This window comes from Arachis duranensis, chromosome 6, assembly GCF_000817695.3.
Source record: "Arachis duranensis cultivar V14167 chromosome 6, aradu.V14167.gnm2.J7QH, whole genome shotgun sequence".
In the NCBI taxonomy this organism is placed as follows: Eukaryota; Viridiplantae; Streptophyta; class Magnoliopsida; order Fabales; family Fabaceae; genus Arachis; species Arachis duranensis.
Genome location: NC_029777.3, coordinates 2,917,316 through 2,940,406, shown reverse-complemented (window position 1 = coordinate 2,940,406; position 23,091 = coordinate 2,917,316). Strand labels below are relative to the sequence as shown.

Below are 23,091 nucleotides of genomic sequence, written 5' to 3'. Positions count from 1 at the left end.
ACCGATTAATAGAACTTACTTTATTTCTCAATTAATTGGCGACGTTCTTTTCTCTTCTTCTTTCAACTCGCTCGTGATCATTCTAAAGAGTAAAAACTTGAGTTTTCCCTGAAAGGCATCATGTGCCTTTTAAGGATATTCTTCAATGGTATTCCGTCGGAATCAAAACCTGTTTATAAACAAATCATATGCTTTTATAGCTACTATACCAATGATATTCTTATTGTTGCTATCTAAATTAAATAAAGAATTAAGTACAATTTTAGTTCTTAAGGTATAGATCGAAAAATTTTCATTCCCAAACATTTTTTTATACACAAAATCATTCCTAATATTTAACTTGGTTTTGAAATCGTTGTTTAATATTTTTTATAAAAATACCATCCTCCTTCCTTTCACTCACCATCATCAGTTCCCAAATTCACGGCCCTCCTCTCCTTCTTCCTTGACTTCTTCCAATTTACTATCCTCCTCTCCCCAGTCTCATCTGACTTCGCCGGTCGCACCTCCCTCTCTCTCCTTGCCATCCCAACTTCCCGCCTCTCCTCCGCCCACGCCTCTCCCCCTTCGCCATCCCATTTTGATCATGCCCAAAAATGAAAAAAATGGGAAAAGAAAGAAGCTTGACCTCGAGAATTTTTCAACGACAGCAAAGGTGTAAATCAGTCTGATGGAGCTTTCCCAAACTGTTTGCTTGGACTTAGCAGAGGAGTTATCGAACCAGAAGGTCGAAGAATTCTCAAGAGAATAGGGGCGGGGTTGCGGGCAAGGGCATCGGCGCCGGAGTAGGAAGGTGGCCTGGAGGTGGTGAAGGAGTTATCGTTGAGGATCTCTCCCTCCTCAAGTTCTTCGTTTTCGTTATTAGGGTTTACGGTGATTTGGTCGTCAGTGATGCTTGATTTCTAGGTATCTTTAACCACCATCTTGTTCTTCAACTGAAGTTGATACAAACTTGCTCTTGGATTCTCTCTTCTCTCTCTATAATGTATCTCTCTCAATTTCTGCTCTTCGTTCTGTCTTATGTTTGCATTGTATGTGTGACCCGTTGTATGCGTTGTGTGTGTTTCCGGTTTCTCCCATCTCCGCCGTTGCCGTCCGTCTCTATTGCAGTTGTTTGGCTATTAAATTGAACTGAATTCTCTCTTTATTGTGTTAATTTGTTAAGATGCTTGATTAATTTGTTTATTTGCTTAATTAATTTACTTGAGTTTTAAAATGACAGTAGTTATATAGTTGTTGTTGTTGTTAGAGCTTGAGAAAATCTGGCAAATATGAAGAGTGATAGAGGAGGTGAAGAGGGAAAAAGACCGTGATAAAGAGAAAGAGAAACTAATAAGGATATTTTTGTCTGAAAGATAATTTTAAATCTAAAGTCAATGTTAGGGATGATTTCGAACTCACAAAAAGGGACTTATATATTAAGGACTAAAAACATACTTAACTCTTAAGTGAATATTTGTCATCTAAATACAAAATAAATAATACAGGATAAAGTTAATAGTTATACATTTTCTATTTGTTTTGGTTTGATCTCATCTCTAAACTTTTAAATCATAAAAATTTTGATATATATTTAACTTGTGTGTATGTGTAATCATTTTAAACACTAATAATACATAAATCCATGAAAACGGATTAATTCATTATTTTTCTTTAATTTTCACATCTATAATATTTTTGCGAAAATACAAAATGATTACACAAAATTAGATGTTATATATTTGTTCATCTTTATACACATTGTAATTATTAAAATAATCAAATTTATTGTAATAAAATAAATAAATATTTTATAAATGTATAATCAAATTTTCTTACAATAGTATAATATTTTGTTTTATTATAGAACTAGTTATTGCCATCTTTATCGTATATATATTGTTCTGTTAAGGATACTCTCCGAACAATAACTCGTCGTTACAGTGTGGTGAATACTTCCAAGCTTCCTAGACATCATATATGTGAAATCTTCGGAACTTGAGCCTAGTCGTGAAACCTGCAAAAAGGAGTTCGACGCTCAAATCAATAATATATCTCTTAAAGTGAAAACATAACTAAAAATGTTAGGATTGTGATTTGTTTTTCTAAATATGTCCCTTTTAATTGTATTAGTGCTATTATTTATCGTTGTTTAAAATGAATGGCCTTTCACCACCATCCCCGAATTTCGAGGCGAGTCCGAGAGGGTTGGAGGCAGCTTTTCATACTGGGCCGTTTGTTTATTTGAAAATATTTTGAATGCGTATCCGAGGTATAACCGTATCTCTCCGAGTTATGAGAGTTAAAGAACACAGCCCCCAAAACTTGACTTGCTGGATCTGTATCCTGTCGTTAGGCTTTACTCCTGGTGTTATACCTCGGATTAATCCTTATCCTTTGAGCTCCCAAGTTCAACGCGCGTCACTTCGGTAGGCATGGGCAAACTAGGTTTTTCTATATTTTTAGAATACAAAAAGTGTGATGGGTGTAATAATGTTTTTGGCGGCTACTTCGAGAAAATTACCGCCACACTAACTGAACAGTTTTAAAATCTAACTGTTGAGTAGTAGGAGAAGGTGTGATGGGGTTTATTGGATTTCTTTATTACTTGTTGTGCTTTGAAAAATGACATTGGCTATCTACTGCATCTTAGTGTGAAGCAGAAAAAGACATGACTTCTAAAAGTTAGTAGTTCTTGTCTTTTGACTTTGTTTCTTTCAGTAATGGCTAGGGATAAGGTGGTAAAATTTAAAAAGGAGGATATCTATTGTTGGGTTCACGTTGACGTGAAGCATCACGCTTTAACCTTCAACAATGTTGAGTTGTAGCATGGACTCAATTCTTTGAAATTGATAAAGGTTGGTGCTGCTATCGGTGTAGAGTTGCTCCCTTGTAGCAGCGAGGAGAGAGTCTGCGAGAGAAGAGGAGATTGGATGTACTTTTACCTGTACTTTTCGTGTTTGATAGAATTAAATTTGAAATTTTCATTTTTAGATTTTGAGTGTAGTGTCTTAACTCAGTTGAACTGTGCACTCTTACAGCTTCACCCAAATGCATGGGCTTTTCTGTGGGCCTTTCAATGCCTAATGGATTTTCTTGATTTCCCACCTTTACTAAATATCTTTTTCTCTTTATTTCAATCTAAGGGTGATCGAAAAGGTGTTTGAATTAACCTCAGTAGCTATCCTGGTCGTTCGCTATTTATTTTGTATAAATCTTCGTTTAAAGATTTTAAAGTTATGTTTGTAAAGTTCAGTCATGAGAGACCGAATACCCCTTCTTTTTAGACGATGAGTTCGGTGAAAATTTTTTCCTTTACTGATGTCCAGAGCCAATGCAAATATTGGAAGCCACTGGGAGGAATGAAGATGAAAAATTATTTTTGGATTTCTTGATAGATTGCTTTGCAGCATGTAATTTGTTGTCGATTTCTGAAATGGTAAAAGTTGAATCAGATAAAGAGGCACTAGGGGTATATATAGATACGTGAATGGTTTTAGGGAGTTTATGCTACTGTAACGTGTTTTTGATGTGTATTTTGTTGTGTTGTAGGTGGAAGAGTTCCGAACTTGACAACTTCTTAGCTGTAGTCTTTCTTAAGCCAGAAAAAGAAAGGTGAAAAAGATGGTGGTGTTTCGGGTATGGAGCAAGAGGTTGGCGCTGACGGTGCTCAGTCAAGTGTTCGCCCTGTTCATCAAGTGAAACGAAAATGTTGACTCAGAGAGGTCTTTAGAGATTTTTTCTGAGAAGGAGTTAGATGTGGGGACTGGGGATCAATTTGTTTTTGAAAAGCAAAAGAAATTACACGGTTTTGTTGATAGAGTTGGACCACAGCCTCTATAGAGTGAACAATTTCTCGTGGCGGAGCTTTCTGATAAGGTTTCTCAACATGCTAGTGATGTTAGGATGCTAAAGAGAGTTGGAAAGGAGGGTATTGGAAAGTACATGCAGGTAGTTTTCTTTTTCTTTTGTTTATTTGTTGTTTGCTTTTTACTCAGTCTGATGCGATTCTTTGTTTATAGGTAGTTGTGTCGAGGTTCTTGTGTATAAGTCAGACCACCGAGCTGCTAGGTGCCGATGATAAAGGTGTGTCAGAAAAGATAAAAAACTTGGAAAAGTCTATGAAGGAGAAAGAAGATGTTATCATAGATGTCACTGCTAAGATGAAAAGGCAGATCTGATATTAGTATATTGATTTTCAAGTTTGGTGAGTTATACCTTACTTAGGTCATCCATTGGAGTACGTCGGTTGGAGATGTTGTCTCGAGGGTCGAGTTCAGCCAAGGTCAGAATGTCCTCTGTATTATAGACAGAGTTGACCCATCAAATGGTTTTTGTTGGCAGTGGCTTCAATTTTAGGCCTGTATTGTAGCATTGTTGTGCATCCTTATGGTCGGTGTGTACAGTTTTAACGATGTTATCCTGCACATATTACTTTACACACAAGTGAACAGTAGAAATAATAGCTCCAAAAGAATTAAGGGATGGTCGTCCCAGAATAACATTATAGGGATTGACGCAGTCAACTACTAAAAATTGGATATCTAGGGTTTTTGAGCATGGGTGCTCCCTAGTATCGTTCATAGCCATACATAACCTATTATGGATACTCTTTTCCTAAAGAAGGCTACCAATTCTCCAATTGAAGGTTGCAGAGATTTTTCCCTAAGTTACATCTTTTTAAAAGTTGAATAGAATAATACATCAGCACTGCTTCCTAGATCAAGTAAGACCTTTCTGACTGTCAGGTCTCCCATGTTTATCATGATTACGACAGGATCGTCTATAGTTTGGCTGATTTGTTGTTGGGCTTGCTGTTTCTTTTTTAATCCTGCTACTGATGTATTTATCTAGCAACCACTGTCTTGTAAGTCTTTATAATAATTCTTTGACTACTACACATTCATCGGTGGTGTGGCAAAACTTTTGATGGAATGCACAGTGCTTGCTTTTGTCCACATATTTTTTATCTTGAGAACTTTCTGCTTTGTTGGGTGGTTTTATGATCTTAGCAAGAAGAATTTCCTTTATTATGTATTCTCTTTTTGTGTTGAACTTTGTGTACCAATTGAACCTTGGCGTCAATTTGAAAGTTTTCTTCTGTTCTCACATCTAACTTGATCTTCCATGTATGTCCTCTTCTCTTCGGGGCGTTTGTTTCTTGGCTTTTCTGGCTTATATCAGCTCTTCGATTTCTATTTGTTCCGAGACTTTATCCCTGAACTCGATTAATATTTTAGGTTTAATGACTGCAATAGTCTCCTGAAATCTTCCCGGACGTAATCCGCTTTTTAGCGCATGCAGGTGTACGTCTAAATTGAGGTCAGGGATTTTCATTGCGACTTTGAAAAATATTGTCATGTAGTCTTTTAGGTTTTCATGTTGTCCTTATTTGATGGTACTACGAAAATTAGAGTCATGGACGTAAATCTTCGAGGCTGCGAAATGGTTGACAAAAAGGTCAGCGAACTCATCAAAGGTAGAAATTGAACCTGCAGGGAGACTAGAAAACCATAGTAAAGCAACTTCGTCCAAAAGGGTCAGAAAAGAACAACATAAGATGGGGTCAGAAGTGCCATTTAAAAACATCATAGATTCAAATTTAGTGAAGTGGATTTTGGGGTCACCGAAACCTTTACAGGGTTTTAATGTGGTCAGGAGTGTTAAGTTCTTTGGTATTTGGAAGTTCATTATTTATGCGGAGAAAGGATTTGTCCTTTTCTTTGTAGATTTCAGGGGAGTAACCTCTGTTGCCTTTATTTGTTCCAGATTGATGTTCGTCCTCCAGGTTTTCCTTGCTCGTATTCTTTTTGTCATCATCGTCCCTATCTCCACATGTTCTTCCTGCTAGAAGTTCTGGCATCTTTTTCACTTTCGCCTGAAGAATTGCATTCATGGCTATCAATTCAACATGAGTAGGAAGGGGTGGTGGTGACAAGTCATTAGCCATGCTCAGAATTATACAAGAAAAGGGAGATAGAACAAGCAAAAGAAAAAGAATTATGGGGTAACATTAGAATTTGTCCCCATGGTGGGTGCCAAATGTTCTATCAAGGATACTCTCCGAGCTATAACTTGTCGCTACTGTGTGGTGAATGCTTTCGAGCTTCCAGGATAGCAGAGATGTGAGATCCTCGAAGCCTGAGCTTGGTCGTAGAACCTGCAAAAAGAACTCTAACGCTCAAGTCAATAATATATCTCTTAAAGTGGAAGCAGAACTAAAAATGTTAGGATTGTGATTTATTTTTCTGAATCTGTCCCTTTTAGTCGTATAGCGTTGCTATTTATCGTTGTTTAAAGTGAACGGCCTTTCACCACTATCTCCGAGTTTCAAGGCGAGTTTGAGAGGGTTGGAGGCAATTTTTTACATTGGGCTGTTTGTTTATTTGAAAATATTTTGAATGCATATCCTGAATTATCCTTAATAGTTTAATTCTCATATACGTTTTTTAGTCATTTCTCACACACACATATAGAAACCCAAAACTCCTAATCTTTATTTGCATAACCATTCTTCAATTCAGAGATCCCTAACGTTGTCCATACTCCATTCAACCTCTCTGCAGCCACTCCCTCGTCACTCTCCCTTCTCACCACACCGTCACCCTTCACCATGCCGTCACCCCTCACCGCACCGTTCTCTCTGTTCGCAATGTTCTTTCTCCTCTTCGAGGTCCGTCTATTCTCTTTTCCACAACTCCGCCGTTATGTCCATTTTCTTTTTTGTTGTCGCATTTTTCACTTCATTCATTGCTCTGTGCTCCACCTCACCATTGCGTCTCTCCACCGCGTCAGTTCGAAAAAATTACCGTCTGTCGTTTAGCATTTTTATATAAAATTTTGTTGTTTTTATTAGGGGTGTGCATGGGCCGGGTGAAACCGGGTTTGATGTGACTCAGACTCGACTCGAAATATATACCAGGCCTATTTATTAGACTTGAACCCGGTTCTAGACTCGATGAAACCTATACACTTTCGGGTCACGATTATACCGGGTAAAAATTGGGTAAAAACCGGGCCGTTACATTACATTATCTTGATACCTTCTTATAAGCTAGCACGTGAAAATATCCAAATTTCCAATGCTCCAACTATTATTTGACATGGTAAAATTTACTTAGAAAAATATAACAAGAACCAACTCCTCTAAAATTAAAGTATAACCATAATCAATACTAATATTGTATAATGACACCAAATATCTAAATCAATACAAATAACACAATATTATGCATTAGTCTAAAATCTTATGTATTTTAAACATAAAACATTAACTTATAGTCTTATAATAACTAATAACACAAAATATTAAGGTTTACAATACTTAAATTCCACATAAGAATAGCCATCATCCATCACTAATAATACAAAATATTAATTGTGTATGATGACCGGACCACCAGGCCGACTTCGGGCGACCCAAGCCATAGCTCGGATCCGACCCAAAATAATGATAGGGCCTATTTTTGAGACCCTTATCCGACCTTAGACCTAATGAAATTACACCAAATTAACTCCTAAAATACTCGAGACCGAACGAGTCTTAGAACCGAATCATGCACACCCTTAATTTTTATATATAATAAATACTTACAACTCTACTCTTATAATAATTGATCATCAGTCAGAATTATTAAAAAATAAACTCCACAAAAAATGAAGCTTATAAAAAATAAAGATGAGAAAACAATATTCTCTCACAGCAAAATTAAAAATAGAAACGAAAAATAAATCTAAGAAGGAAAACAAAAAGCAAGGAGGCATTCTCTGCTTCTGCTATGCTCCATTGTCATTCTTAGAATTAGGAGTGTAAACAAATTGGATAAATCCAGTATAATCCAAATAGTTTTACCCGAATTAAATGAGCACAGTTTAATTGGAATAAATTACTAATATTAATTTCAAATGGACACTCCTACGTTAATTCATTTGCTAAATTTAAAGCTTATCTTTTACATTTTTTCAGTTTTTTTTTTTTTAAAGAAAGAAACAAGAAAACTTTTTATTCGTTTGTTTCGGTAAACTCACCCATTGGTTTCTCTGAGCACATAAGGTCACATTGTTTGACGCGGCAAAGGGGGGTAACAATGCAAACGCTACTATAAAGGATTTATATTGTTTTGTGATGTGATGTCGTTGTTGGTATCGTGATGTTCAATAATGTTGATCGATCATGTTTCCAGTGATTAAGAGTTTTAATTACTTCTGAGTTTCTATATTTTTATTAAATTTTTATAATTATAAAAAATATTAAAATTAATAAAATAATTAGACAAATGTTATATATATTCATTTTGTTTAATAGAATATTTTGTTAATTATAACGTTTTTGTCATCATAAAATTTAATTTTAAAATTTAATATAGTATAAAAATTTAATTGATAAAAAAATACAAAGACTTAATTAAAAATTTAATAAAATTATAGAGACTAATAAAATAATTAAATTTAAAAAAATTAATTTAGAATTAGGATAAGTAGAATTTAAAAAATATTGGTCTCTTAAGAATTTTTGGAAAAAGTGATAGATTTAAATTTATGATAAAATATTAAATAAATTTTAAATTTCAAAAATATTATTTTATATTAAAATCAGTCATTAAAATTAATCACTATATATTTAGATAAACAAAAATATTATTTAATATTTACATATTAAAATTAACTATTAAAACTAATAATTATGTATTTATATATAAATACATATTTTATTAAATTTATTTTTAAAATATATTTTATATTTTAACACTTATTTTATATAAGTAATTAATTTAGTGATTGACATATAACATAGTTGTTAAATATAAATGTAACTAAGTTTTTTTTTTTTACCAAAGATAGGAGACTCGAATCCGCAACTTCTTAAATGAGTATGGGGAGATTATGCCATTTGAGCTATTACTCATTGGTAAAATAACATGTAAGTTATTCATTCTGATGTGTCATATTCTAATTCAATGCTTATTTTAATATATTTGTTATATATTTATTAAAATATGAATTTAAAAATTTTCTTATATTAACTAAATTCTAAACTAAAATATTAATGTGACAAATTAAAAATAGAAACACGAATTAGTGTCACCGTAAAAATTTCAATTTAAAAAGTTTATCGTGTCAAGAAGATAATTTAAAAATTTATTCTATACAATTTGATTTAGAATTATATGAAAAAAAGAAGAAATTAAAACACTTTATATCTTAATTTTTAAAAATTAATGTAGCTAGTTTGTAATTTTTTTATGAAGGTGAAATCAATTTCTTATTTTTTATTTTATTAGATAAATTAGTCATTTAATAAATTTTATTAAAAATTTAAAATAAATAAATACCCATTAGAATATAACACATAAAAAAATAACTTATATATTATTTTAGAGAAGATTTATCTATAAAATTTGATAATAACATAATATTAAAATTCATTTGTAATTGTGAAGTTAATAGTTATTTTAATTATCAAATTAATATAAAGATGACTAATCTTATATTTTGTCATAACCTGCTTATTTCTCTTTTTATTTAATATTTACATAAATATCACAAAAAATTTAAAGATTAATTAATTTTTTGTCTCTAAAAACTTACAAGTTGAACACAAAGTTTTTGGCACATCTGCTTGTCCTACTACTACAAAAAAAATGATATCTTAGAACGAAGAGTTCCATGTTACATTGTGATCCTTGCAATCTCCGCTGAATACATGGGAGCAACTACCTTGTCCGCTTTCTGAGCTCCCTTTACTCCTCAAATACCTCCGTTCCGATCCGATCCGGCAGCTTTAATGGCGTCGTCACAGTCACAGCGGAGAGTATGCAAGAAAGAGAGCCACTTGCTCAAACTGGTTCACCCTGGAGGCATCGTAGAGCTTCACAGCAAGCCAGTTAGAGCTTCTGACGTCATGAGCCGGAACCCTAGACACTGTGTTACCCGCCCCGACATCTTCCGCTTCCCTTGGATCGTAGTCAGCCCCCAGTCCATCCTCACTCCCGGCAACGTCTTCTTCATCGTCCCTTGCCGCACTATCCGAAATCTCATGAAGAAACACAATGCGGCAGGTAGCTTTACCACCACCAACATGCTTCATTCTTGTATCAGTGACGAAGGAGTTTCTCCTTCTAAGGGACTACTACTGAACCGCCGCGATCATCATCACCACCTCTCTGATCCTGAGTTAAAGCCCTGCCTCAGGAAGAAGGAAAATCACAATAATGCTACCAGATCCCGAAATCTTAAAGTAAGATTTGCCTCCACTCATCATCATGACCTCGACGACCTTGACCTCAACCACGCAACCTCATTCACATCACAACTTTCTCAATCTTATTAGGCGCGCCAAACAAAGTTAGTTAATAAATAAAATCCTAGAGCAATCGGGGACTGTATCATAAAAAGATTAGTGGAACTTGACCATGTGCATAGATAATTATGATCTGTTAAATATGAATATATTTATGAGGAGTGCGATAAAAGTGCTGGCCTCTTATATATATAATAAGAATATCTTGATTGGTGTCCTCACTTCAAACATATAGCCCAGAGGATGAGGAATTCTTACATGATCATCTTCTTAATCTCACACCACTGCCTTTTTAACCGCGATTTGTCAAATAATAAATGGAAGCTAAGGAAGATAAATATTCCTCTAATTGCAGTCATTTCCTTTGATTTCTTTCTCTTCCAATGTAAAATGAATGGTTACAAAGAATTGCAGTGTGAGTTCTATGTCAGGTTAGACTTGCCTTCCTGAATTTTCTCTGATTGCTTTTCATCAATTGAAATATGGACTGAAGTCTCAGTGTGGTTTGATCCAACCAAACATTCTGAATGTTATGTATGTCCATCTATCTATAACGGAAGAGTTTCTTGAATTCATTGAAGGATATTTAGCTGTCAAGTGTTATGAGTGTTTCAGATGAGAATTCCAATGTTTAATGACTAATCACAGTTCACAGAGAAGATTAAAGAAGATTATATTCATAAAGCAAGTCAATGATAGTTGATAGATTCAATAATAATTCTCCTTGGGAATCAGGATGCTACATATATACTAAACAAATACATTACAGATTTGGTTTAAGGAATAATTTGTCAATTGGACCAAATATATACTTGATTCATTGATTCAACATGCGTATATCAGCAACAGCAAGAACAATACAATTGCCATACACATATATAATACAGAATTGCCATTCACTCTTGATCTTCAACTAAAGTTAGATACAGAATATACCTGAAGCCTACGAAGTAAATGAAAAAAAAAAGAAAAGAAAAAGAAGAGGAACGTATATATAATGATGGTTAAGTGTCAAGTGTAGTTGTCTGGCATAACAAACCATATGTATAATAAACAAGCAGACTTGGACAGAAAAATTATGTGAGAGTGCTTGCTGTTGGTGGCAATGGCGGGATAGCTGATGGTTCCTTGCTGCGTTCATACTCGAATGGGATGCTCTCACTACTCTCTTGGTTGTCGTGACCGTAAGATATATCCTCTCGTGATGATCTCTCACTAAGCATGGCTTCACCTTCATCCCTTGACTTTGACTCTTCTGGTCCCACCCCGGTTCTCCTCTTTGAAGAAGATGATGGTTTTTTCTTACTGCTCTTTTGGCTAAATTCTCTATCTTTGTTTCTGCTACTCTTCTGCTTTAATTCTCTGTTCTTCCGAGAAGCAGCTTTCTTACTGCTATTCTGGCCTAATTCTTTTTCCTTGCTGGAAGACTTCTTGCTAATCTTCTGGCTTAAATGTTTCCTACTGGCTTTGCGTGGGGATGGTCCTCTCCTTTCATCTTCGGAATTCGAAGTTACATCGCTGTGAGCCCTGGACGATGATCTGGTGCTGCTTTTGCGGCTTGACTTGGAGTAGAATTCCCTAGATTGTATACTATCTTGTGGGCTGTAGCTTCGTTTATCTTCATCCTCTTCATAGTAGTCTGATTCACCATCAGATCCATCATAATCGCTCTGGCTCTGGCTGTAGCTTCCACTATCACTTGCGCTGTCACTGCCGCTGCCACTCACACTTGCGGATGCTTCACTCTTGGCCGAGCGCGCAGCAGAAAGAGGGGCAGGGGCAGGGGCAGGGATAGGCTTAGGCTCAGGCTCTGGCTCAGGCTCAGGCTCAGGCTCTGGCTCAGGCTCGGGATCAAGCTCAGGCTCAGGCTGAGGATTGGCCTCCGGAGGCGGAGTTGTTGAGAGAAAACTGAGGGCAGTCACCACATCACTCATGAGAGGACGCGCTGCTGATTCCTCCTGTAGGCACATGGCTGCTATTGCAACAACTTGATTCAGATCCTTCTCTGGAAACTTGCCTTTCAGAAGTGGATCTGCCATTTCTGGATACTTTTTCGGGTCTCTAAATATGGGTTGCGCCTGTTTAATCATATTACAAAAATAAAACCAAGCTATGCCAAGTTAATATATACAATCATAACTGTTTCTCAGCATAAAGATTGTTATGAGTTACTTACCCATGAAACTAAATTTTGCTCGTCGTTGGGTCTAGTGGTGTCAACTGCGCGGCGTCCAGTGATGAGCTCTAGCAAGACAACACCGAAACTATAGACATCTGACTTCAAGGTGAGTTGACCTGTTCTTACGTATTCAGGGGCACTATAACCATAGGTGCCCATAACTCTGGTAGGAACAATATTCATCTTATCTTTACCAGCAAGTTTTGCAAGTCCGTAATCGGATAGCTTTGCATTGTTATCATTGTCCAGCAAGATGTTGGAGGATTTCAAGTCCCTGAATATGACAGGGGGATTCGCCATGTCGTGCAAGTACCATAGTCCTTTTGCCGCATCAGATGCTATCTTCATTCTCACGTACCAATCTAATGGAGGTTGCTCCGGTCCCCGCTCTGCTCCGCAATAATAAATTAGCACAACAAGCAAGAATAGAGAGAAAGAAAAGATAAGCAAGAAAGATTGGCTACCGAGAAGGCGCTTTTCTAGAGAGCCAGCAGGCATGAATTCATACACCAAAAGACGTTGATCACCATCGGCACAATAACCAGTGAGTTTGACGAGATTCTCATGGCTCATGAGGCTTAGAGTCAAAACCTCAACCAGAAATTCCTTGCTTCCTCCTTGCATTCCATTTCGGTCCAGTTGCTTCACTGCTACCACCTGTACACACACAAATTATTAACAAACAAAACATAAAATGATAAAATTGAAAGGAGAAATGAATGATATTGTTGTGTTAATTAATTAATTTATATATGACCTGGCCGGTTGCAGGGATTGTGCCCTTGTAGACTCTGCCAAAGCCACCTTCACCCATCAACATTTCTTGCCGGAAATTCTTTGTTGCAGTTGCTAGCTCACGGAATGTGAAATTGTGTGCTTTAATATTCGATGTGTCTACTTGGTTTATGTCTTCTGCCTTTGGTTTCTTTATATCTGCATGCATGCATGCACGCGCTTAATTACTTTCCTCATCAAAATACACACATACAACGACCTCTTAATATCTTGCTAATTAATTATCAATTAGTTTAATACCTGGTGGTCTTGCTACAACTTGTTCCTGTTCCTGTGGAGGAGGAGAAAAATCCTTGCTGCTACTGCTTTTCTTGCTTTTTTGAGAAGTGAAGCACGGAAAGCAATTCATTATATTCTTCTAAGTTCTAAGGATCTCTATATAATAATTAAACAAATATACACCTGGGTATATGTATGAATAATATAGGTTCTTCCCTTCTAAGCAAATGATGAATACAAATGGATGGAGGTTCCCCCAAATGAGGTTGAAGGACCCCACGAGGAGAGGAGCAGAGGCTATAATAACAAATTAACACTAAACGATTTAATTAAGAGAAAATTAAAAGGTGAAAGAAACTAAGAGGAAGAAGAAGCCATTATGCATGCATAATGGTGAATGTGGTATGATGTTGTTCCCTTAGAACTCTCGGAGATGAGAAAAAGGAGGGGCATAAAGATTTGAGTGGTCATGGATTAGGAGGTGCATTTCCTTTTAAGTTAATTCCGACAAAGGTGGAATTCATAGTTTCAGTTTTTAGTTTGGTATCAGTTTCATGAAAATTTGGACTATGGTTTTATCTTTTATGGATTTATTGTCTTTTCCAGGGCATAAATGTTTCACATCCAGCCTTTGCTAGTTTTTATGGTTTTTATTTTTTACTTCAGTCCATTTATTTCCATAAATAATGCAGATATGGTTTGTTATCCTTGTTAAACTTTAATTTTTGGGCAAGCCCGTTATAACTTACGATATCTGCTAATAATATTAAGTCTAAAATTAGTACTTTCAGTTGGCGTTCACTTCCCCAAACCCAAAGGGTGTTTGGTAACTGCAACTACTTCAACAAAATCTAATTAATTATTCAATAAATTCCACATCCATGTAATTTCCCTAACCAATCAATTAAGTTGTTTTTGTTTCATGCACCCACCACCTTTTAAAGTAAAGTTTCTTTCTCACTTAGAGCTTCTCTTTCTTAATGTAAAGCTTTTCTTTATTCTTCTTCTCAGAGATTCTCGTCGTTCTTTTTTACTCATATTTTTTTAATTTACTTCTTAGTTTTCTTCAACATAAAACTTTGTTTTCTTTTTCGTTTTCAGATTTTGATTTGCATTGCATTTATGTTCTTTGTTTTCAGATTTTTTCTTCATTTTTAGATTTCAATAGCGTATCAAAACAATGAATGATTCAAGTTCAAATCAGTTAAATGAGAGCGATTTAGATTATTCTTTTGAATCGAATCAAGTGGACGAGATTTAGATTATTCAATTTTAAATTCAATGGAATGGAATGCAATTGCTAAATTCAGTTGTTTATGAACATCATTTTCGATTCATTTTGTATTATATAATGGTTTTGTTTTGATAATATTTTTGGTTCATTCAAAACGCAAGTGTTTCTAAATTTGAATTTATATAATAGACAAATTTTCGGTTCATTTGGTATTACACAATGGTTTCGTTTTGATAATATTTTTGGTTCATTCTTCAACGATTTTGAATGCAATGGAATGCAATTGAATAAAGTGATAATGAATAGAATTTGGATAAAATGCTGGAATTTCTAAATTTACAGAATGAGGTTCTTTTTCTTCTTCTTCTTCTTGCTGTATCTTCTTTTTTTCTTTTTCATTATCTTTCTCTTTTATTATCATCATCTTCAACAATTTTAAATTGAATGGAATGGGATGAAATCTAATGCAATGAATAAAGTGATAATGAATAATTTCATTTTTCTTCGCTAAAAAAAGACTCAATCATCAACAAAAGTACATCGAATTCATTTTTGGATTCAAATGAACCTCAATTAAACTAAGAAATGAACCGAAATTACTTAAGAAATAAAAAATTTTATCAATACTTATCAGCAGCATCAAGTAAACCTCATTTAACTCATAGATGAACCGAAATTAGTTCAGATTTAAACAAGTAGTCAAAAAGACTAAATCATCAACAAAATCACATCGAATTTATTGCTGAATCCAAATGAATATCAATTAAACTAAAAAATAAACCTAAATTACTTAAGGAATAAAAAATTTGGTCAATACTTCTCAGCAACATCAATTGAACCTCAATTAATATACAAATGAACCGAAATTAATTCAAAAACTCAATCATCAATAAAAACACATCGAATTTATTTTTAAATCCAAATAAAACGAAATTATTTAATGATGACACCAGAACAAATCAGAACTAATGAAGATGTTAGCAAAATGTTGGTGTTATTGGTGATGATGATAACGAAAGAGAAAGATAACGAAAATAAAAAAGAAGAAGAAAAAGACGCAGCATCAAAATAGGTTTTAATAAGAATAATTTTTGTTAATATTCGGCCTGCTTGGTTAAACTTAGATGAAAATAAAATTTAAATGTGTAACATATCTGTTAATTATTAAGAACCAAGAGGATGGCAAAAATTAATTAAACAATATGTAACTAAAATGCTCTGTTCACGAATTTGTATGCCTGTTGAACTTATCGCTGAGCATGCATTTATTTCCTAGTTTAGCTTAATATAAACTCAAATTCAAGCTAAATAAAATAAACAAAAGTGAATAAAATAATAATAATTGCTCATGTATTGATAATTACCTCAAAGATTGAGATTATACTTCCGCTCAACAATACATGCATTGAAGAACGAGAGGAAGAGAATAGAGAAAAGAAAAAATTAGGATTAAGTATGATTTTTGTTCTTAAAGTATAGATTGAAATTTTTTTTAAGATTTAATTTAATTTTAAATTTTTATTATCAAATTATTTTTAACTAAATAAATTATAAAATAAAAAAAACAGAAACAAAATGGATAAGAAAGAAAAGAGAAAGGGGAAAAAGGAAGAAGAGGGAAGCGAAGAAGAGAGAAAAGAAAGGAAGAGGGAAAAAAGGGAAACGGTGCTGGCGAGGTTTGGAGCCGCCGTCGGAAATCAAAATCAGAGGGAGAGAGAGCTCGCGAGAGAGAGGATACCTACGCTTTGCTGCTGCTGTCGAAGAGCTCGCGAAGAGAGAAAGAAAAAGCACGGCTAGGGAGAGGAAGAGGGGTGTCTTGTAGCCGTCGCACTCTGTCACTACTGCCGCTACCACTACTGCCACCGGTGCTACTAATCTTGCCGCCTCTTCGTGTCTTCGCCACTGGTCCTCCCTAGGATTCCAATTCTATTTTTGATTTGTTCTGCTTCTGATTCTGATTTGTTCTGTTCTGCTTCTGATTATTTTTTGTTTCTTCTGGTTTTGATTCTGATTTCATTATTTTTGTACTTTTGATTCTGATTCTTTTTTTTTGATTTCATTGTTGTTATGCTTCTGATTTCATTGTAAATTTTTTAATAAATTTGAAATGTAAATTTATTGATTCTTAGGTACTGATTTCTACTTCTTCTTGTTGATGTTGTGAACTGCAAATTTTTTTCATTTCTACTTGTTGATTTGTTAATTTTGTTGTTATTTGAAATGCCAATTTTGTTGTTCATTTCTGCTTTATTTCTGCTTGTTGATTTAAAATTTTCATTGTTGTTTGTTGTTTCCTTATTTGAGTGGTTCTGTTTTAAAACTTTTATTGTTGGAGAGTAGTTTCAAAGGAGGTGGTCACTAAACTGATTGTTAGAGATGTTGAGATTGAGGTTGGAATTTGTTGTTCGTCTTTGTTTTTTTTTTTATAATTCTTTGAAAAAGAAAAAGAAAGAAGGGAGGGGGAGAGGGAAAAAAAGAGAGGAAAAACCGAGAAGCAGAGCAGGATTAAGAGGGACAGGTGAGTGAGATGGTGATAAAATGAGGTGAGGGTATAATTATCCGAAGAATAATTTTAAAATAAAGAGACTTTAAGGACGATTTTGTGTGAAGAAATAACTAAAAAAATTAAAAACAAAAAATATTTTTAATCTATATTTTAATGACCAAAACTATACTTTACCCAAAAAATTAACGTCAACTTTCATCCTAAATAGAAATAATTAATTTTACATTCTTAATCATTACTATAAAAAGTTAACATATAAACAATTATTAAAATTTCTCAACTTTAAACGATAAATTAGATTAGTTTTTTCTTAAATAAATATTTAAATTGGTGTAAAAAAAATAATTTTATTAATTATTATTTAACGTGCGCTCAAGTGTGTAATATATTTAAAAAAAAATTAAGCAATATAAACAAACTAGCAAATATCCAAATATAAAAAAGTGTAAAATAACCACATAAATTAAAACTGAGTAATTAAATAGTTCACCTTAAGAATATGACTTCAAGCAATAGCACACCTTAAAAACAACTTTCATATTTTATAAGCAATTTCGTTAAATAATCAACGAAAATTTTGTCAACTCTTACCAACTTTAATTGAATTGGATTCTAAAGTCCATTTCATTCAAAAAGTCACATTCTTAATTATCTAAGATTAATTCTAATATCTCAGATTTATTATTATAAACTTAATTTATCCAAAATTTTTACCGTGCAATCACATTTATCCCCCATTTTATTTTTAATGAATGTGTTTTCTATCGTATGTATCTTCTATTTAAAACTTATTTGAATGTATCTTTTATTGGAAGTATTTTCAATAAATGTATTTCTTATTAAAAGTGTCTTTAATAAATATGTTTTTTATTAAAAGTATCTTTAATGACTATATTCTTTGTTTTACACTTTTTTAAATGTGTCTTTAATAGATGTGTCTTTTATTTAAAATTTACTCAAATGTATCTTTCGTTAGATGTGTCATTAATAAATTTGTGTTCTATTTAAAACTTGCTTGGACGTGTCTTTATTAAATGTGTCATTAATTTTATAACTAATTAACAAACTTTTTGCCTTCCAATCATTTCTACAATCTTAAATTATTTCTAAGCAAGGTATGTTACTAAATAATAATAATAATAATAATTTAAAATTATAATGAGAACTAGCTTAAGGTTTTGTACATGCTCTTTAGTTATAAGGCTCATATTTTACTGATGCAACATACAAAATATTATTGGTATATAATTCATAACTCACCACAAGCGGATCTATGCAATAATTTAGAGCATATCCATCAAGGTTTGGCTTAAAATTGAATTAAAAAATAATAATAAGATGAAAGATTTATTATCTCCGTGATAGATGAGTTATATATTAAATTAACTACCTTTCATTTATAAGAATCAAACTAAATTGCTTCACTTTCATCTTTTGACTACCAACTATATAAAAAATGGATCCCGCTAGAGAGACAATGGACTATTTGTACAATGTGTACAATAGGCTATTAAGTTACAAAATAAACATCTCCCATACTATCTAGAATAACCATCCGAGTACTAGGGAACTCTTGATCTTTCGGATCTAGCGTTCTAATACCACGCCATGATACCACTCATCCCAAAAGCTTCAGCTGGTGAGAAAAGGTAACACTAATAGTTATATCTCTAATTCTCCATAAACCTCCATTGTATATATTGTACAAATATTCTACTGGCTCATCATACTTTTCCTATAAAAAATGAAGTATGTTCAGTTGTCCTTATCTCTCTTTCTACTCATATTTGCTACCTTCTATTCTTACACCAATTCAGCAACAACACCATCTCCAAAAACTTCATCCACAACATCATCAAAACCATCAACAACAATCAGACTACAAACTTTCACAAATCAACAAAACAAGAATAATATTCATCAGCAACAAAAGATGTTATAAACGTTATCATAGTAAATACAAAAATTTATTATTGTGATTACATATCCTCAAAATCATTTTTTATTTTCAACTTTAAAACCATGATATCATAAGAAAACATAGGATGTTACAAGTATTATCACAGTAAATACAAAAAATCACTAAATCAACAAAACAAGAATAATCTTTATTAACAATAAAAGAACACAAACCCCAAAAATCAGCAAACCTACAAATTCCACAAAAATCCACAATTTATATATTAATGTAAGTATTAATATACAAAGTCACAATTCATAATCTCATATCTCAAATAAAATTAATATATATGTGCTACTGCAAAAACAAGTAAATGCATCACAGGTACCAAAATTTGAATAGTACATACCTTATTAAAATTTTTTTCAAATTTTTAATAAATTATCCCTCAATGTATTCTTCAGTGTTAACAAGTTATAAAAAGATCCATCTACACACAAAAATAATAATGTTGGTAGCTAGAAACTAAAAATCCTAACACGAGTAAACTATACAATAGCAAACAAATAGAGAATGATTCAAAACATACACCTGCAAATTTGTATAAAAATCAACTGAGATAAGATAACCTGAAAAAAATATCATAAACACTAGATGATTAAAATCATGCTTTAATAATAAGCCAACACTTTCTTCTTGTTTTGTTTGAGGGGAGCAAAAGGAAGGCTACGGCGGTGGCGGGAGAGGAGGGCTGCGGCGGTGATCTACGAACCACGAAGGGAGGAGGGCTACGGCGTTGCGAATTCCGACAAGAACGGCAATAATGTGCTGGCGAGGCTGTGAATCGCGATGAGAATGATGCTGTGAGGGTGCGGCGCGATGAATAAATCTGAAGAACGACGAATGACGCGAGGACAGGGTGCGGCGCGTTGGAGAACGGCGAGGCGAGGAAGAAAGAGGCAATGACGGGGTTGAGTAAGGTGGCGTTCTCGGAGATGCAACGTCAGTGCCAAAGAGGAAAGGAGAAGAAGGAGGCGCAACGCAGAGAGAGTAATAGATGAGTAAAAGCAAAATAAAATTAGAATAAAATTTAAATGAAATTATTTAAATTCTAATTCTTTACTAAATTTCTAATTGATATAAAAAATTATTTTTAATTATTATTGACGACAGTTGACAAATTTATATCTTATCACCTTATACTTTTTCTTTTATAAGTAAAAAAGAATTAAAAATACAATCGTTTTAATATCAGTGTATTTAATAAATTAAATATTTTTTAAAAGTTTTTTTTTCTCATCATCTATAAAATATAGTGCAAAGCTATCTAAAAAGATAATAACGCAGATATAAACACAAAATACTTGTCAATTATACATATTTTAATGAACATTGAGATAAAAATAGACGAAGAATTTTTCAAAAAAATTTAATGCACTCTATCTTTTATATATATATATGATCTCAAACCCTATAAGAAGCTAGTAGAGAGAATGGTGAAATTAGATGCTGAAAAAAAAAATCTTTTTTTCTTGTTTTTAGAAAAAAAATTTAAAATTGTAATTTAAGCAATTTGTCTTGTATATTCTAGTCTATATTACATTCTTTTATATTTAAAAATATTTGGTATATATTTGAGATAACATCTTTAAACCATCTCAGAATTAGTATAAGTTTTTGAATTAAATTATCAATTTTTTAAAATTTTCAACGTCTTATACTTCAAAGAGTTCTTTTGTAAACTGTTTCAGACTTTTAGTATATGAAAAGAATATATAAAGATATTAGATGGGTGGATTACCAATTTGAGTCGCTTCTTAATTTTAAAAAAAACTGATAAAAAAATATTTAAGATTCTTATGTTAGTAAAGAGTCAATATGAGTCACTAAGTATTATGATAAGACTTGAGGAAATAATATTCAACGTTCTTAAATTAGTGGGTACCTAATTTAAGTCTTTTTTTTAAAAATTAAGAAAATATCTAAAGTTCTTGGATTGTCAAATCTAGTCTAAGTCAAGGTTTGATCTGAAAAGATTCAAAAAAAAAAAAAATTGTACACTTATTCTAATAATAAAACTTTCAAGTTTACTTGAGGGTTGAACCTAATAATTTTAGGCAAAATCAGTATATATTTTGAATTTTTATCTCTCTTATTTATAGCTTAATATTTATATTGTGTTCGAAAGTAAGTTTCTCACATTTAATTTTGTTAAAAATACCTTAGAAAATATTTTAAAAATAATATGATGTTTTGTAAAATTTCCGAACATATGTATCAAAATCTAAGTATCTTAAGATCTAATTTAAAGAATAAAACTTTTGAACTTACTCACAAACTTATTTTGTTATATATATACAAGTAAGGGTAACAAACAGGACGAAATTTATTGGACCGGCCCGTTTATCCTACTAAAAACAAAAAATCGGGCTTAAAAATTAATTCAGTCAAAGAGAAAATTTTTGTTAAACTTGTCCCGCTTAACTTTGACGGAATGAGGTAGGGAGTGCTAGCCATGTCGCCAATTTTTTTTTACTTTAATAAAGTGCACAAAAATCAATTATTTTTTATATTTTTAAATCAATTTTTTTGTAGACTTATTAATTTTTTAATTATTTCGCATAAGCCCGCTTGTTTCTCAAGAAGAGATGGAAATATGTTCAATATCATTTGATTGAACAGTTGATCCAATCTCTTATTGTTTGAAAAAAATTTTCACTTCAATTGGTATTTTTTTACGAAAAGCAAACATGAGATAATAAATCCAGTCTTTTACTAAAATTTCGAATAGCTGTCTCGAATTCAAGTTGATTATATTTCGCCTCTTCCTTAATTGGTTATCAAATTATAAATTATATTTTTTATTTTAATTAATTTGATAATATTTTTAATTTTACAAAAAAATTTGTCGCGCGCTTTTGCTAGGTGGAAGGGAGCAACATGGACTTACCCATTTTCTATCTCTACATACCGGTCTAAAGACTTGAAAACTTTTAAGTTTTTGTTTCAGATTTTTAAAAAGATTAAAAGCACAATTTTAACACATTTTCGTGTATTTTTACCATTTTCAATTTTAGTTCTTAACAAATTTTATTATTTTAAAACAAAACGGTTTCTTAAAAAAATTAATTTATCTTATAATAATATTTTTAAAATATAACTGTCTTACAATAAAATTTGTTAAGAACTTATGTGTTTAATATGCATATTAAAATTTTTATTAAAACTAATGGATAAATCTATTTCAACTAAAAGGAAAAATTTTTAAAGACTTCTAAAAATAATAGAAATCTATCAAAAACTAAGAGCATTTGATTTAATTTCTTAAGATTAATTTGAATATTTATTTATTTATTTTGGACAAAAATTGAATAATTATCTACAAATATGATATCAAATACTTCTATGAACCGGTGGAAATGTGAATAATGAAATAAAAAGTACGTTAAAACTATTTCTAAAAGATACCTTAATCTTTATTTTCGTTATCGAAAGATAAAATTAATCAAATTTATCCCCTAAAAATATCCTACCTGGTCATGTTCGTCTTTTCGTTATTTCCGTGGCTGAGTTGGCAAACGTCTGCTGACGTGGGCCGTTAACTGCCAAAGTGGCAAATGCCAACTTGTAGGATGTTGTTGCTGACAAGATAAGTCTTGTTTAAGACGTCAAATTAGTCTTTGAAATGGATAAACCCTAATCCCAAATTTAATGATAAATACAACACCGTGAACACTTTCAGTGGCAATAGACCTCAATAGGAGCTGTAATCCTTGATTTGCTGCCTCGATGGAGATAGGAAATGGGGGTTGTGGTGATGGTTTGTCGTATGCATCGCACGGCAGTGCTGGTTCTAGCGCTTTGATGTGAAGGAGGAGGTTGAATACTCATGATGGATCATGTTTCTGTGGGCTGAAGACTGTAACTAAAAAATCTGGGACAGCAGAGAATTCAAATAGATTATTTCATGCATGTCCAA

The 23,091-nt window shown here is 32.7% G+C and overlaps 1 protein-coding gene across 1 annotated transcript; it reads right to left on the bottom strand.

Moving 5' to 3' along the window:
* Positions 1 to 11,288: 11,288 nt before the first annotated feature.
* Positions 11,289 to 13,622, bottom strand: LOC107491983 (probable serine/threonine-protein kinase PBL25). Its single transcript, XM_016112930.3, has 5 exons — positions 13,494 to 13,622; positions 13,216 to 13,391; positions 12,923 to 13,115; positions 12,456 to 12,847; positions 11,289 to 12,357 (listed from the first exon to the last, which is right to left on the bottom strand). Exons 1-5 carry the CDS (start codon positions 13,600 to 13,602, stop codon positions 11,356 to 11,358), a joined length of 1,872 nt encoding a protein of 623 aa, XP_015968416.1. The 5' UTR covers positions 13,603 to 13,622; the 3' UTR covers positions 11,289 to 11,355.
* Between the last annotated feature and the right edge of the window lie 9,469 nt (positions 13,623 to 23,091).

Bases quoted from the DNA above. Each gene is read 5' to 3' on its own strand.
- LOC107491983 (XM_016112930.3), bottom strand. From the start codon at position 13,602: ATGAATTGCTTTCCGTGCTTCACTTCTCAAAAAAGCAAGAAAAGCAGT. The intron at 12,848-12,922 runs GTAGCCAATCTT...ATTGCGGAGCAG, and splicing joins TCTAGAAAAGCGCCTTCTCG to AGCGGGGACCGGAGCAACCT. The intron at 12,358-12,455 runs GTAAGTAACTCA...ATGATTAAACAG, and splicing joins AGCAAAATTTAGTTTCATGG to GCGCAACCCATATTTAGAGA.